This window comes from Hordeum vulgare, chromosome 6H (genome assembly GCF_904849725.1).
Source record: "Hordeum vulgare subsp. vulgare chromosome 6H, MorexV3_pseudomolecules_assembly, whole genome shotgun sequence".
Classification (NCBI taxonomy): domain Eukaryota; kingdom Viridiplantae; phylum Streptophyta; class Magnoliopsida; order Poales; family Poaceae; genus Hordeum; species Hordeum vulgare.
The window spans coordinates 35,504,531-35,520,775 of NC_058523.1; the positions used below are offsets into that span (position 1 = coordinate 35,504,531).

General features: G+C 45.7%; 1 protein-coding gene across 1 annotated transcript; it reads left to right on the forward strand.

Moving 5' to 3' along the window:
• The first annotated feature begins 12,559 nt into the window (after nt 1–12,559).
• LOC123401164 (polyubiquitin) lies at nt 12,560–15,052 on the forward strand. Its single transcript, XM_045094895.1, has 2 exons — nt 12,560–12,668; nt 13,486–15,052. The coding sequence occupies exon 2, from the start codon at nt 13,486–13,488 to the stop codon at nt 14,857–14,859; it is 1,374 nt and encodes a 457-aa protein (XP_044950830.1). The 5' UTR covers nt 12,560–12,668; the 3' UTR covers nt 14,860–15,052.
• The last annotated feature ends 1,193 nt before the right edge of the window (nt 15,053–16,245 follow it).

The window sequence follows — 16,245 nt, forward strand, 5'->3', positions numbered from 1 at the left end:
TGACGACCACCACCGCATCAGCCGCCATCCTTCTCGCTGAAACTGGGCGGTGCCAGATCTCCTCTACGCATGCGATAGTCGCCGGCTTCGCATCCGCTGCACCAATGAGAGAGAGTGGGGAGTGAAAGGAGTGGCACTAGAGAGGTGGAGAGGATAAGTCCATGTGACAGTTCGCGCGAGGACGCACGCAACACGGTGATGCCATTGCTTACGACTGACATGGCAAATCCTCCTGCGTCAAGATCCGTGCATGCATCCGACAATAGGCATAGCGTTCGTGAAACTTGCTAGAAATCTGGCGTTCATACAATAACATTTTCCATAAAATAAAATGGTTTTTTTAACCAGCTACTGTAGGGAATCACACCACAGCCTTTTCGTTTATTCCAATATAAAAAGAGTATATGTACATGAGAGGATTAGAATATACAATAGGGATGGGTGCAAAGATACAAACCTCAAGGAGGTAGGAAGGAGATCCACTTAAGGATATCTTCCTTAAATCTAGCCTTAATCCTATAGGCTAAAAGAGAGATATCATGAGTGAAGCTAGACTTCCATTTACTGAACCTGGGACACTCATTGTTGAAAATCCTTGCATTTCTGACTGTCCAAATATTCCAGCAAGTAGTGAACACTACTTGAGAGAAGAAAGGATGTTGAAAGTCTTTCCTAGCTGCCAATGAAGTGGCCCACATGGAAGTACCTTGCCAGGTGATCTGAAGGTAGTTCCAAACCCTGTTGCTGACTAGGCAGTTAAAAAGAGATGATCCCTATCCTATTTGACCCTGGCATGACAAAGAACACATAGGTTTGAATCAGAAACTTTCCAGTGGCGTCGTTCAAGCATATCCTGGGTATTCAGCCTGTCTATAATGAGCATCCAGACAAACATTTTGATCTTCATGGTGCAGCAACTCTTCCAAATCCAACTGAGCAGAGGGTTGGGAATAATGGGCTCATGGACATGAAGGTAGTATTTCTTAGCAGAGTAAACCTTACTGTCACTACTCCAAAGCCAAACATCTTTGCTAGACTGATCTCTATGAAGGTTTTGGAGTAGGGAGGTGACTGATTCCAACTCCTGGAAGGCCCTGTCAGAAAGAGGCAAGTGAAACATGCTGGTCATGTTATTTGTCTGAAAAGCTTGGAAAACCTCCTCAGTAGTGCAGAATGTATCAAGAACAAAGGAGAACCGTCGTTGGAACCGAAGAGCTAGGGGCATGGTTGAGCCGCCTAGTGCCCAGGAATCAGACCAAAAGAGGAAAGTATCTCCTCTGTTTGGCTGGACATAGGTGACAACTCTGAAGTTGTCCATTCTCTTGCAGATATCCTTCCACCAGAATGATCCACAAAGGGAGGTACCCTGGGGAACTGTGTTGTGATAGTAAGTGTTCCATATTAAATCAACCCAGGGCACATCTGCTTTATTCAAGAACTTATCCACATGCTTAAGAAGCAGTGCCTCATTCTGGACAAACAGATTCATAATCCCCAAACCACCCTTCATTTTTGGTTTGCACACTAAGTCCCAGGCCGCAAGAGAAGGTGCATGATCTTGGCCATTCTTTCGCCAGAGACATTGTCTTTGTATCATTTCCAACTGCTTAAGGATCCCTGGTGGTATATCCAAACTACAGAGGGAAAAAATGGGAACAAAGGACAAAGCTGAGTTGAGATATTGCAAACAACCACCCTGAGCAAGGAAGGAGGAGCTACCAGAGAGCCTCCTTTCCATACTATCCAGCAATGGCATTAGATCAATAATCCTTGGTCTGGTTGTCCCAACAGACATACCAAGATAGGTGAAAGGCAGTGATCCTACCTTACACCCAATAGAGGCAGCTAGCCTTTGAAGTTCTCCATGATCAATGTTGATAGGCAACAGAGAAGACTTGCGATAGTTCACTTGAAGACCAGTGGATTAGGAGAAGAGCATAAGCATCTTTCTGAATTCCAGTAGCTGGGACTCCATAGCAGGCAAAATGATAAGAGTGTCATCTGCATATTGGACTATTGGAAAGTCTTTATCATGACAAGGTATTGGGAGCCGAATGAGTCCATTCTCCAACAACTGATTTACCAAGGTTTGGAGAAAATTAGTAGCAATGGCAAAAAGGAGAGGGGACATGGGATCTCCCTGCCTGACACCCTTCTTGCACATGAGTTTTCTACCAGGAACTCCATTCAGAAGAACAGAGGATGAGCCAGAAGTGAGTAGCTGCTGTACCCATAATATCCACTTATCATTAAAACCCTTGTGCCTAAGAATCTGAAATATGAATTCATGTTCCACAGAGTCAAAGGCCTTTTCAAAATCAAGTTTGAGGATGACAATGGTTTTTTTGAGTGGTGACATTGGTGTAGGTATTCCAGTGTCCATCCAACACAATCTTGTATGGTTGCTGGAGGGGTAAAACAAAATCAAAAGTAAGTAGTTCATCTAGTCCCCTAAGGCTCCGACCTAGGGTTTTCTAGTACCCTCGGAGCGTCGTCGCCGTGGGTTCCCTTCTTGCAACCATCGATCTTCGTCTCGCGGTGCTGCTCATCCATCCCCGGCGATCGTGCATGCATGCTGGCCCGGGTTTCCAACTTCTTTGACTACTGCCGACCGGAACTCATCCAGGGTTTTGGAAAAACCGCGGAAGACTACCAGTGGATTCGATTGCGGGTACAACTGCTGATGGGGGGAAGGAACCAGCGGATCTAAGTATCCTTCTGGAGAGGCTGGATCTAGAAGAAGACGAACATGACAACCTAGTCTGGGAAGATGAGGCTAATGAGCCAGATGAAAAACCAAAGTAGCTTGCGCTTGCTAGGGTTTTGACAGAGAAAACTTATGGTCAAGGAGCCCTGATCGCGGACATGAAGGCTGCTTGGAATCCAGCACGAGAAGTTATCTGGCGGAGAATCAACTCCAACTTGTCCTCGGTGCAATTTCAATGCTTGGCGGATTGGAACAAGGAAATCCATCAAGGACCTTGGGATTTCAAAGGTATGGCGCTTGTGATTGCTGAGTACGATGGCTTCACAAAACCTGAGATGGTGAAACTGGGTAGAACTGAAACTTGGTGCCAAATCCATACCCTGCCTGATATGGTGTTAAAGCGTGATAAATTCATTAAAGCAATGGCAGCACAGATTGGGGAAGTGCTAGAGCTTCAAATTGTTTTACCCAATGGTTTTGTTGGAGAGTTTGTTCGAGCTAGAGTGCGGCTCGATGTTAATAAGAAGTTGACGCTATTTGTGAGCTTTACTAAAGCAGGGCAAACTGATTTTTATCAGGTTAAATTTGAAAAGATACCAGTTTTCTGCTACAACTGTGGTTTACTTGGGCACTCGCATGAGGAATACGGAACTGGTGAACATGATACAAACAATCTGGAGTGGGGGCTGTTTATTCTATCACCCAGGAGGGGACAGGGAGGACGTGGCAGAGGTCAGGAGCACGGTCCTGGTCGTGCTTCAGACAGAGATCGTAACCCGAGTGATGAACCTACAAATACCTTTGGGAGAGGACGAGGTGCTGGAAGGACTGCTTCAAGGCACAATAACTGGAGGGACAACAACTTATACCACAGTGAAGAAGAAGACCCTGATATTAGGGAGCAAAACCACCATCTTATGACGCAAAGTTAGCGTTTAATGCTAAGAATCCCTCCAGTAATGCCATTGGTGAGGCAGATGATTATATATCTGGCCATGAAGGAAACAAAGAGGACATGCTATCCCTTGGGAAAAGACCGGCGGTGGACTCAGCTACCTTGGCCTTGGCAAAGGCCTCTTCATCCAGCCGTAGTGGTGCCATAGTTCCTATAGGGAACACGGCTGTCATGGTGGACCAGTTCGAAACATCACACGATCTGGCAACGACACTTTGACAGCCTGAGACCGACTCTCCAGAAGATTCCCATTTTATTCGTTGTTGTCGTGTGATTAGATTGTTTGTCACATTCATCATTTCACCATGCGCATCATCCGCATTGCATGGACACTCCATTGCCGCCAGTTTTCAAAACCTGCATCCGTTATTAGTTGCAGGTTCTTTCTGTTTTCGTCGTTGACCGTCTGAGATCAACCACACATGTACGCGCCCGCGGCATCATTAAAATATTATTTGTAAATATGTGTATAAAACTTTCTCAGATTGGGTTGAAACTTCGCGTGCTCTCTTAATATAGTGTAGGTAGGCTGCATGCCAAATTTCATCGCAATCTGAGTTCATTTGATACCCGAACCGTTAAATATATAGCGGCGCTATAGCCGGTTTAATTGTCGGACGTTTTCGGTGTTTTAAAATGCATGTCATGGGTTGCCATCTTCCCTCTCATCTCAGCCCAAGCCACCCTACACAGCCCAACGAAGCCGAGCAACCTCCCCCCGCGATCGGAGTCGTCCGATTGTGAGCGGAGGGTCTGAAAACGGGCTAAATCCCCCCTAAACCTAACCCTGCCTATTTATAGATGGCGTGGCCCTCCTAATCTGGAAAACCTAGACATTTTCCTCATTATCCGTGTCTCAAAATCCTAGCCCTAGCCGCCTCTCCTCCCACCACCAGCGAGCCGCCACGCGGGCTGCCCGAGCCCATTGCAGGCCCGCCTGCGGCGTGAACCAGAGCAACCGCCCGAGGCCGTTCCCGCTTCCCCGAGCCAGTTGCGTTGCCAGCCCCATGCCCCACTTGTTTCCGCCGCCGATGGTGAGCCGCGCGCAGCACGAGCCGATCCCCGCCTCGAGTAGCCACCGTACCACGCGATAGCCGGAGCAGATCACGGCAGCCCCGCCGGATTTCCTCCTCCTCTCGGACAGAAGCTGCAGCCTGCAACCGCCGCTGCCGGATGCCTGCAGTTGCCGGATCCCGCTGCCTCGGGCGGCCCTCGGCTAGATCCGGGCCGGTGGTCGTTCCCCGCATCGCCTCGCCCCGCCGGTGCCCCAACCGCCACCTCCTCCCGGCAAGCCACCGCCACGGTGCCGTCCCCTGTCTCGGGCAGGAGGATAGGGACGAGCGTCCGCTCGCCGATCCGCAGCATGGGCACTGCCTCACCAGGCCGAGCGCGGCCTAGCCGCTCGCCTCCCCGACGAGGCCGCCAGCCAGCCTCTCCCGCTTGGGCCTAGCCCGCCAAGGTGAGCCACCCCCGAGCCATGTATCCCTCGCCCCCGGCGCGATTTTTCTATATTGCACCCATGCCTAGTTCGGCCGAGCAACACATTCGGCTCGTTTAGTATTTTTTAGGTTTTCGAATTTAGTATTTTCATGAAAAATGCATATTTCCAAACGCCCGTAGTTCTTAAACCGTGTGTCGGATCACGACAAATTATATATGTAAAACGTGTAGAATTTCGCGTGGAATAATATTTTCTAACTCTCATTCATATTTAAAACTGTTTAACGTGCTGTTTGCTTTGGTTTACGTGACAACATGCTAAAACGGTTTAGCTCGTAGTTAATTAATCGTAGCTCCATTGGAGATGAGCCATATATGTAAATGGACTAGAACGACGAGTAGAACCACATGAACTACTTTGTTTTGCCTTTTAACAAACATAAAATGTGGTTAGGACAAGTCTGGACAGATTACAAAGTTCGTGCATGGGGTCATTTCGGAGATGCTATATGTCGTTTCCGACCTCATTTAAAATGCCTAGATAGGTAGTTTAATTTGTGCTTCACCCCTTATCATGTTTAACAACATTTAATATTGCCATGGAAATAAATGGGAGTGAACTAAATAATTAAACGTGGAGTTGCATATTGAGCTTCACTTAACATGTAGCGTTTGATTATTATGAATTGCCAGGCCATGCCTTGCATAATTGAAATGGACATGCATCATATTATGGTATACATCATGTCGTGTATGTGTTGTGCTAAATATCGTGTGTTGATTCTTGTTTTCGGTTTGCTTCGTCTTGATAGAGTTCCGTAAGCGTGTCAGATTGTGAGGATCCGATCGAGTACGTCGGTTCGTCTGCTTCACGGTTTCGTTCTTCTTCCAAGCTAGATCACAAGCAAGATGGTCATTTCCCTAGATACCATTACTATCATTGCCATGCTAGTTGTTTCGTTTCTATCGCTATGTCTTGTTGCCTACCACCTGTTAAATGTCAGCCTCTCAATATTACCATGAAACCTTCAACCTTTCTACAACCTAGCAAACCACTGATTGGCTATGTTATCGCTTGCTTAACCATGTGTTAGCGTTGCTAGTTGCACGTGCAGTTGCTTCCATGTGGTAACATGGGTCCCTTGTTATATCACCATATTAATGCTATTTAATTTAATGCACCTATATACTTGGTAAAAGGTGGAAGGCTCGGCCTTTCTATCCTCGTGTTTTGTTCCACCTTTGTCGCCTTAGTTTCAGGTACCGATGTTATATTCCATAATTGAGCGCTCCTAACACGATCGGGGTTGTTATGGCAGCCCTCTTGGTTATTCTTTTAGTCTAAAACTGGTCTGGCAAGGCCCAACTTTGGTACTAAATTTGCCTAATAACTAATGAACCAGATAGGGAGTAATTAACCCGAGGAAATTTAATCAACCCTCGGGCCAGTGCTCCGCATGAGTGTTGGTCCAAACTGGTAGACTATGGGGCCACCGCGGGGCAACCCCGAGGTTTGGTTTTACTCCTAGTGTGACCCATCCATCGTGTCCTAAGAATGAGATACGCGTCTCCTATCGGGTTCGTCGACACGTCGGGTGGCCTTTCTGGATTAGTTTTACCTTTGATGAAATATCTTGTGCGTCGGGATTCCGGTGATGCTTTGGGCTATCTCAGAGTTGAGGTTTTCCACTAAGGAATCCGAGGAGAGCACAAGTTTCGTGATTGAGGTTTTCTATGCGGCTTGTGGTAATTTGTGATGGGCTAGTTGGAGCACCCTTGCAGGGTTAAATCTTTCAGAAAACCATGCCCGCGATTATGTGGCAACGTGGAAACTTTGTTTAACATCCGGTTCTAGACGACCTGAAGTAAACTTAAATAAAACTTACCAACTGAGCGTGTAACCGTGACTGTCTCTTTCATTGGCTCCTTCTCCGATCGAGGACACGGTGGGGTTATGTTGGACGTATGTAGGTGCTCGGGATCATTCATTTGATCATCAGTAGCTCATGTCCGCTGTGCGTAGATCACCCCCCTCTTATTCTTGTACCTGTAAGTTAGTCATCTCAAATAAATTCTTAGTCACGTGATGCAGCCACACCACTTAACCATACCTCACCCATTAAGCTTTGCTATTCTTGATACCTTTGGAAATGAGATTGCTGAGTCCCCTGTGGCTCACAAATTACTTCAACACTAGTTGCAGGTACATGTAAGGATTTACTTTGACGTGAGCGCGATGATTGTGCTATTTGGAGTGTCTTCTCCTTCTTCTTCATCGATCTAGGATGGGTTCCAGGTCGGTAGCGTGGGATAGCAAGGATGGACGTTGTTGTTTTATCGTTTGTTTTCGTCCATAGTCAGACCCTACCCTTCTTTATGATGATTGTATATTGTTGTGTTGATGTGACTCTGATGTAGCTTGTGGCGAGTGTAAGCCAATTCCATATACTCATCTTTTCAGTACATGTACTTGTAATGATATCCATTCTTGCGAAATGACGAGATGCGCTTCTATCCATGTCGAGGCCCTCACGCCAAAATAAGGATAGGGTCGCATCTTGGGCGTTACAGAGACCTCTGGTTGGCACACCATAAAAGAATGTCAATCGGAAAATCTGAGGAATGATGATGGTGTGGCAGTCAAAGTTGTCAGAATCGAGATTCTAAATCGGACCGGAACTCCATTGGTAGGATCGTGAATCGTAGAATCATAACTACGAGGATTGTAGAAACTTAGATTTTATGAGCAAAATCGTAGAATCGGAGGGGCTAGTTTGGATCGTAAGGTCGTAAGATTCTAAGACTTGAGTCACGATTCAAACAACTCTCGTGGCAGTGGATAACTCTTCTCCTAATAATTTGGCAGCCTCCTCATAGGAGGACCGTCGTTCCCAATGAATCCTTTAAGTTGGAACTGCCGAGAGGGGGGGACTCCCAGACAGTGATATTGCGTCACTTGTTCAGTCACATTCCCCTGTGTTCGTGTTTTTGTGTGAAACAAGACAGAAAGTGAGTAGAATGAAGAGAATTAGAGGTCGTCTGGGCCTTCAAGGCTTTGAAGGAGTTGATAGTAATGGTCTCAGTAGAGGTCTAGCTCTGTACTGGCATGAATCATATCAGGTTTCAATACTGGGAACGAACGACCGCTACATTGATCTCTCGGTTACCTACCCTGGAGGTGTTCAGTGGAGATTAACTGCTGTGTACGGTAAGCCTCGCTTGAAAATAGACATCTGATGTGGTCTAAGATTCAAGCTTTAAAGCAAGTTTTGGACTTGCCATGGCTAGTTGTTGGTGACTTTAATGAGGCACTATGGAGCTTCGAACATATGTCTGTGAGTCCCAGGCCTGAAGCACAGATGACGGCCTTTTGTGACGTGCTTATGGCATGTGAATTGGTGGACTTGGGCTTCAGTGGAGTCCCCTACACATATGACAACATGCGAGTTGCTGCTGCCAATGTCCATGTACGTCTAGATCAGGCGGTTGCTACAAATGATTGGAGGAATCTGTTAGCTTTCTCCTCGGCGCATCACCTTGCCTCCTCTTGTTCGGATCATGTGCCCCTCCTTCTAAAATTATCAGCCGAATAGGAGAACCCAAAATCAAAATCAAAGAGGTACGAGATCTTCTCAGAACGGGATGCTGGGCTCTCGGACTTCATTAAAAATACATGGGATGCCATGGGCACCATGGATAACTTGGGTAAGGTTAATATGGCTCTTAAATCCACCATGACTGCTCTAAAAATATGGAGTAACAGAAGGTTTGGAAACCTCACCAGGGAGATTAGTAAGTCACGCAACCAACTAGAGGAATTGATGAGGATTAATGCTGACAAACAGGAGATACAAAAAGTGTCAAACAAGCTTAATGAACTGCTTTATAAAGAGGAAATGCTTTGGCTTCAACACTCGAGGATAATGTGGCTCAAGGAAGGAGATATAAATACAAAGTTTTTTCATAGCAAGTCAGTTTGGAGAGCAAGAAAAAATAAAATTAAAGAGCTACATGACATCAATGGTACTATCTTCAAAGCTGAAGATATTATGGGTAACATGGCTACTTCATACTTTAAAAATATCTTCACAGCTGACCCGAGCCTAAATGCGGCTAGAGTTGTGGACTTGCTGCACAAAGTGATCACTGATGCAGATAATGAAAAACTCAGTGCAGAATTTTCTAAGAAGGAGATCTAGGATGCTCTTTTTCAGATAGGACCGTTGAAGGCACCTGGGCCGGATGGTTTCCCAACGAGAATTTTCCAACGTAATTGGGATGTATTGAAGGAAAACATTATCAAGGCTGTAAAGGAGTTTTTCAGATCAGGTGTGATGCCGGAAGGGGTGAATGACACTTCTATTGTCTTAATCCCTAAAGTTTCTAACCCCACAAGACTCTCCCACTTCAGACCTATCAGTCTATGTAATATGAAATACAAGGTGGTGTCTAAGTATCTGGTGAACAGACTAAGGCCTCTATTGGATGACATTATTTCACCTAAGCAAAGTGCCTTCATTTATGACAGGTTAATAACTGATAATGCTCTCATTTCCTTCGAGTGCATTCATTATATTATGCAAGAAAAATATCCAACAAAAAGCTTATGTGCTTATAAACTTGACCTATCAAAAGCTTATGATCGGGTGGATTGGAACTTCTTGAAGCAAGTGATGCAAAAGCTGGGTTTTGATCATCGATGGATTGACTGGATTATGACTTATGTCACATCGGTGAGATATTCAATAAGATTTAATGGGACCCTCTTGGATTCATTTGCACCGTTGTGTGGTCTGCGGCAAGGTGATCCTCTCTCCCCCTTATTGTTTCTGTTTGTTGCTGATGGACTCTCTGCACTCCTTCGACAACGTGTGGACATGGGATCTTTGTTACCTGTAAAGATATGTCGACGCGCCTCGGGCATCCCCCATCTTTTGTTTGCAGATGATACACTCCTTTTCTCTGAGGCCTCAAGAGCTCAAGCTGAACAAGTTAAGGATTGTCTTGATCTTTATGCAAATGATGCTGTTCAACTTCTAAATTATGAGAAATGTTCGATTATGTTTGGAGAATCTTGTCCAGTCATTGCACATGAGGACGTTCGGGATGTTGTGAATATTCATGGAGCAGGGTTTGAAGAGAAGTACTTAGGGCTGCCAACCCCTAATGAAAGAATGACGAAAGGTTGGTTTCAAAATATTCAAGCTCAGCTCATGAAGAGGTTAGTTCAATGGGGCGATGGACATCTAGCCCAACCTGGCAGGGAAGTGCTTATTAAGTCGGTTGCAGAGGCACTACCAGTTTCATCATGGGTGTTTTCAAGCTGCCCTTTTCGGTCTGCCACGACCTCACTGAGATGGTCAGAAACTTTTATTGGGGATCGACCAAGGGGCATCGTAAAACTCACTGGAAATCTTGACAGAAGTTGCAACGTCCAAAGTGCAAAGGTGGTGCCGGATTCAGGGACTACCGCCTCTTTAACCAGGCGCTGCTGGCTAGGCAGGCGTGGAGATTATTGACTCGACCTGATAGCCTGTGTGCAAGATTGCTTAAAAGCAAATGTTATCCCAATGGTAAACTGGAGGATACAGTCTTCTCAGGAAATGCCTCTTCAACTTGGACTGCAATCATCCATGGCCTAGATCTTCTCAAGAATGGGCTTATATGGAGAGCAAGAAGTGGGAACAACATAAGAATCTGGAGGGATCCTTGGGTCCCTAGACCCTTCTCTTAAATGCCCATATCATCTCAAGGTACGTGCAGAACTCGATATGTGTCTCAGCTGCTCCAACATAATGGTGCATGGAATTACAATCTGCTCTAAGAAATATTCCTGTCTTGCGACGTTCAGGAGATTCTGAAAATCCGAGCATCTCCTAGGTTAGAGGAGGCCGTGATTGCATGAGGACCGGCGAAATCTGGAGTCTTCTTGGTGAAATCAGTTTATGAGTTTGCCTTTGAGAAAACATATAGAACAACGACAGAATCGTCAAGTGCTGCTCCAGATGGTCGTCGCGTGTGCTAGAAGCTTATTTGGGAAAGTTTTGTGCCTCCTATGGTCAAAAACTTTGCATGACTTGGCAACACAAATTCAAACGCATCCTAGAAACGCACCCTACAAACTTGGCAGAACAAATTCAAACGCACCCTAGAAACGACTGTATATGCCCAATCTGCGAGAGGGAAGAGGAAGATACCTTCCATGCTCTCTGCAAGTGCCCGCTAGCAGTGCAGCTTTGGGATTGTATGGATTCAGTTTGGCGTCTGCCTAAACATGCGGATCTGAAGAATTCAGGCACTGAATGGTTGCTGGATACACTTCACCCTCTTTCTCTGGTAGAGAGAGGCATGCCACTGATGACCTTATAGAGGGTGTGGCATAATCGGAATGAGGTTACTCAAACCCCCTCCGATGGAGGCATCTAAACGTTTCCTGATGGGATACTTAGATTCACCGCTATCACAAAATTATTCAGAGGAGGAATTGTGGAAGGGGAAGCAAGTGGTTGCTTATGATCAATTACCTAGATCACGATTGGTTCTATCTCCTATGCCAAACAGTATGTGGGTTTTGCCTACAGAGGAATGGGCTAAGCTCAACATCGATGGCTCTAGGGCAGCCGATGGGCGAGCAGGTGCATGTATGGTTCTTCGTGGCAGTACGGGTCAGGTCATTTACACATCATGGAGGGAGCTCTTTTTTCCTGCAGAAATGCTTTGGAAGCTGAATTAAGTGCATGTATGGAGGGTCTTTTGTTGGCTATTCAGAGGACAAACCTACCTATTCAGGTAGAGATGGATTCACGAGAGGCTTTGAACATGATCATGAGTGACTCAATTGACACACCAATCCTCTCCACGTCGATGACAGGAATAAAGCTTCTGAATAAAGCTTCTGAAGAACCTATGTAACACTACTTTTCATTATGTTCATCGTAGTCAAAATAATGTTAGTGATTTTCTCACAAAATATGCTAGAATGAGGCATAGAGCGGTAATTTGGCTCAACTCTGATTTATCAGAGATTATTGAATTTTGTAAGGCAGACTGTAATATTTTCACTTAAGTTATACTCCCTCCGTTCTTAAACACCAGGTCTTTTAATAGATTTCATTAAGTGACTACATACAGAGCAAAATGAATTAGTTTATATTATAAAGTATGTCTATATACATCCGTATGTAGTCCCTTAATGGAACTTTAAAAAAGACTTATATTTAGAAACGGAGGGAGTACAAAGTTTAAAAAAAAAATCAGAAATGCAGGAAGAAAAATCTCATCTGAACGGAAGAAAGATATGGATCCCGATGAGTTTAGAACGATCGGATTTCGGCATGGCAAATACGCGGTCTCCCCACGCCACACGTCGTGGTCACCGGTCCCTGTGCCGTAGGCTTGCGGGGCTCGTCTTCCTCCCCTCCCTCCCTCCCTCCCGTCTGACCCGGCCTCCCCTCCCCGACTATAAAATCCACGCCCTCCCCTCGTCCCCTCTCCACCAAATCCAACCCGACCCCCTCTGATCCACACCACCGATCGAAGCCAGGCTCTCTCGTCCTCCTCACCAAGGTACGCGAGTTTCCGATCGATCCCCGCTCCGCTCGATTTCTGTTCTTCTGTTAGTCGTCGTCGTCGTCGTTTGGAGTAGATCTTCTGGCCGAGGAGGCCCTATATTGCTTGTAGATCGATCGCTGTCGCTTGTCGTAGTCCAATTGATTCTACATACATAGATTATCCCCCGCGATTATGCGTCGGTTATCGAGTAGATCTGGTGGCTGTCGTTGGATTGCTCCATCCTCGCAGTTAGTTCCAGATTCTGATTCAGTTAGTTCAGATTCAGTTAGAGTGGTGTGCCTAGCTGGTTGATTCAGTTAGTTCCAGATTCTGATTTTTTTTTGTACTACTTAACTTGGTCATGCTTCAGCCTCGCAGTTGCCTGTCGGTTCTACTCTGAAATTCTTGGATGTTATTATTGTTGATTCATGTGCACTTTTTCAGATCTGCTAGAATTTAGACTATATAGCCTTCTCACCAGGCCAAAGATTTGTTAACTTTTGCTAGCGTAATCTGTTGATCTCTTTATTTCCGTTTCTGCTGGATAGGTTGGTACTATACGATTGCCGCCAAGTTTATGCGTGCTTAACATGGTTCAGCCTCATAGTTGCCTGTAGTTTCTACTCTGAAATTCGTGTTATTATTGTTGCACTTGTACAGATTGCTGTGTCCCACTTGAGCGTGCATATGTAGTCTGTTAACATGGTTCCCAGAGTTTGTTGGTTCAACTTCATAATTGATCTAGGATTTCCTCTCTCTGTACCTGTATTGTTTATATCTTGCATGTTTCCTTTCAACTGCTCCTCACTCTAGGCTTATTTTGTATTTACAGATGCAGATCTTCGTCAAGACCCTCACCGGCAAGACCATCACCCTTGAGGTGGAGTCCTCTGACACCATCGACAACGTCAAGGCGAAGATCCAGGACAAGGAGGGCATTCCCCCGGACCAGCAGCGCCTCATCTTTGCCGGCAAGCAGCTTGAGGATGGCCGTACACTGGCAGACTACAACATCCAGAAGGAGTCCACCCTCCACCTGGTGCTCCGCCTTCGCGGTGGTATGCAGATCTTTGTGAAGACCCTGACGGGCAAGACCATCACATTGGAGGTGGAGTCCTCGGACACCATCGACAACGTGAAGGCCAAGATCCAGGACAAGGAGGGTATCCCTCCGGACCAGCAGCGCCTCATCTTCGCCGGCAAGCAGCTTGAGGATGGCCGTACACTGGCAGACTACAACATCCAGAAGGAGTCCACCCTCCACCTGGTGCTCCGCCTTCGTGGTGGTATGCAGATCTTCGTCAAGACCCTCACCGGCAAGACCATCACCCTTGAGGTGGAGTCCTCTGACACCATCGACAACGTCAAGGCAAAGATCCAGGACAAGGAGGGCATCCCTCCGGACCAGCAGCGCCTCATCTTTGCCGGCAAGCAGCTTGAGGATGGCCGTACACTGGCAGACTACAACATCCAGAAGGAGTCCACCCTCCACCTGGTGCTCCGCCTTCGTGGTGGTATGCAGATCTTTGTGAAGACCCTCACTGGCAAAACCATCACCCTTGAGGTGGAGTCCTCTGACACCATCGACAACGTCAAGGCAAAGATCCAGGACAAGGAGGGTATCCCTCCGGACCAGCAGCGCCTCATCTTCGCCGGCAAGCAGCTCGAGGATGGCCGCACCCTGGCTGACTACAACATCCAGAAGGAGTCCACCCTTCACCTGGTGCTCCGCCTTCGTGGTGGCATGCAGATCTTCGTGAAGACCCTGACGGGCAAGACCATCACACTGGAGGTGGAGTCCTCTGACACCATCGACAACGTCAAGGCGAAGATCCAGGACAAGGAGGGCATCCCTCCGGACCAGCAGCGCCTCATCTTTGCTGGCAAGCAGCTCGAGGATGGCCGCACCCTGGCTGACTATAACATCCAGAAGGAGTCCACTCTCCACCTGGTGCTCAGGCTTCGTGGAGGCATGCAGATTTTCGTGAAGACCCTCACCGGCAAGACCATCACACTGGAGGTGGAGTCCTCTGACACCATCGACAACGTCAAGGCGAAGATCCAGGACAAGGAGGGCATCCCTCCGGACCAGCAGCGCCTCATTTTCGCCGGCAAGCAGCTCGAGGATGGCCGCACTCTGGCAGACTACAACATCCAGAAGGAGTCTACCCTTCACCTGGTGCTTCGCCTGCGTGGTGGCAAGTAAGTGCCTGGTCATGACGTTGCTTCTGTCTCAGGGTTCACAGGTCTTGTGTTGTCGGTGTTCTCACCAAAGGTTGGAGCATGTCTGGTTGTGTCGTTGTTTCCATTACGGACCTGTTCGGTTGTGTCTAAAACTTGTGCCGTGGCTTTGGATGATGATCTATGATTAATAAGTGAGCCGTTAATATCCTGTGTAATTTGCATCGTTCTTGCCCATACCTGTGATGCTGTTGTTTGTCTGCAGGTTCTCACATTGAATTGTGCCTTCGTTTTGCCTTTTGCCTCCATATAACTGAAAATGGTGGGAATGGCAGAATTGCTGTTCGTACAATTTGCAATTTGTGTTCCCTAATGTCGAACTACACGTTGAGAAATCAAAAATCATATCCAGGTTTGCATGAGCATGATTTAGAAAATGGATGAAGAGTGATCAAATATTGGTTATAAAATGTTGCCATTGAGAATGAATAACGAATTTAGAATCACCTCAAGCGATATGAAGAATTTTTGTACTAGTATTTAGAATTGGATTCAAATTTGAGATCGCCACCAGTGACATGAAGAATCATTCAAATCATATGATATGCTGCCTCAATTCAAAATTCATTTTAGATAAACATGGAGCAATAAAATTTGAAATTGACTTGAATTGACTGTTGTAGCTTTGAAGACCATTAGTCAAATTTTGATTAATAGTGTTATGATTTATATGCTCTTAAGCACTATGTTCGGTTTACTTGAGCAGGGATTTATCAGAAATGGGATTTCCCATGGTAACATGAAGACTTATTCAAGTCAATTATTGAAGAACCGTGATCAAATTTGAGGATGACCTCTAGCAAAATGAATAGTTATTGACCGTGACATGAAGAACTACTATCTTTCACCACTATTATATGTGGAAGATGGTAGACTCTTAAGTTTTGGCATCAAATGGCCAAAAACTATTCACATGTACTCCCTCCGTTCCTAAATATAAATCTTTAAAGAGGTTTCATTAGTGGACTATATACAGATGTATATAGACATACTTTAAAGTGTAGATTCACTCATTTTACTCCGTATGTAGACTTCTAGTAAAATATCTTAAAAGACTTATATTTAGGAACGGAGGGAGTATTTAGTAGAACATATAATTTAAATACATAATTTAATCAAATTTAAAATTTGAAGAACATAATGGAATATGTAACATTTATTCTCTTACTTAATACAAGAAACTCAATTGTGAAATGTAGCAGTTTTGCATGGACAAGAAGACATGAGACAATAAAGGAAACGCAATCTACGAGATAAAGAACACCAACTTTGATAGGTTAATTCTTAAGAAAGTCTCTTCGAATGAGTCAGAATAGTACTTGAATCTATCATAAACATAGGATCCCTCAGC

Bases quoted from the DNA above. Each gene is read 5' to 3' on its own strand.
- LOC123401164 (XM_045094895.1), top strand. From the start codon at position 13,486: ATGCAGATCTTCGTCAAGACCCTCACCGGCAAGACCATCACCCTTGAG.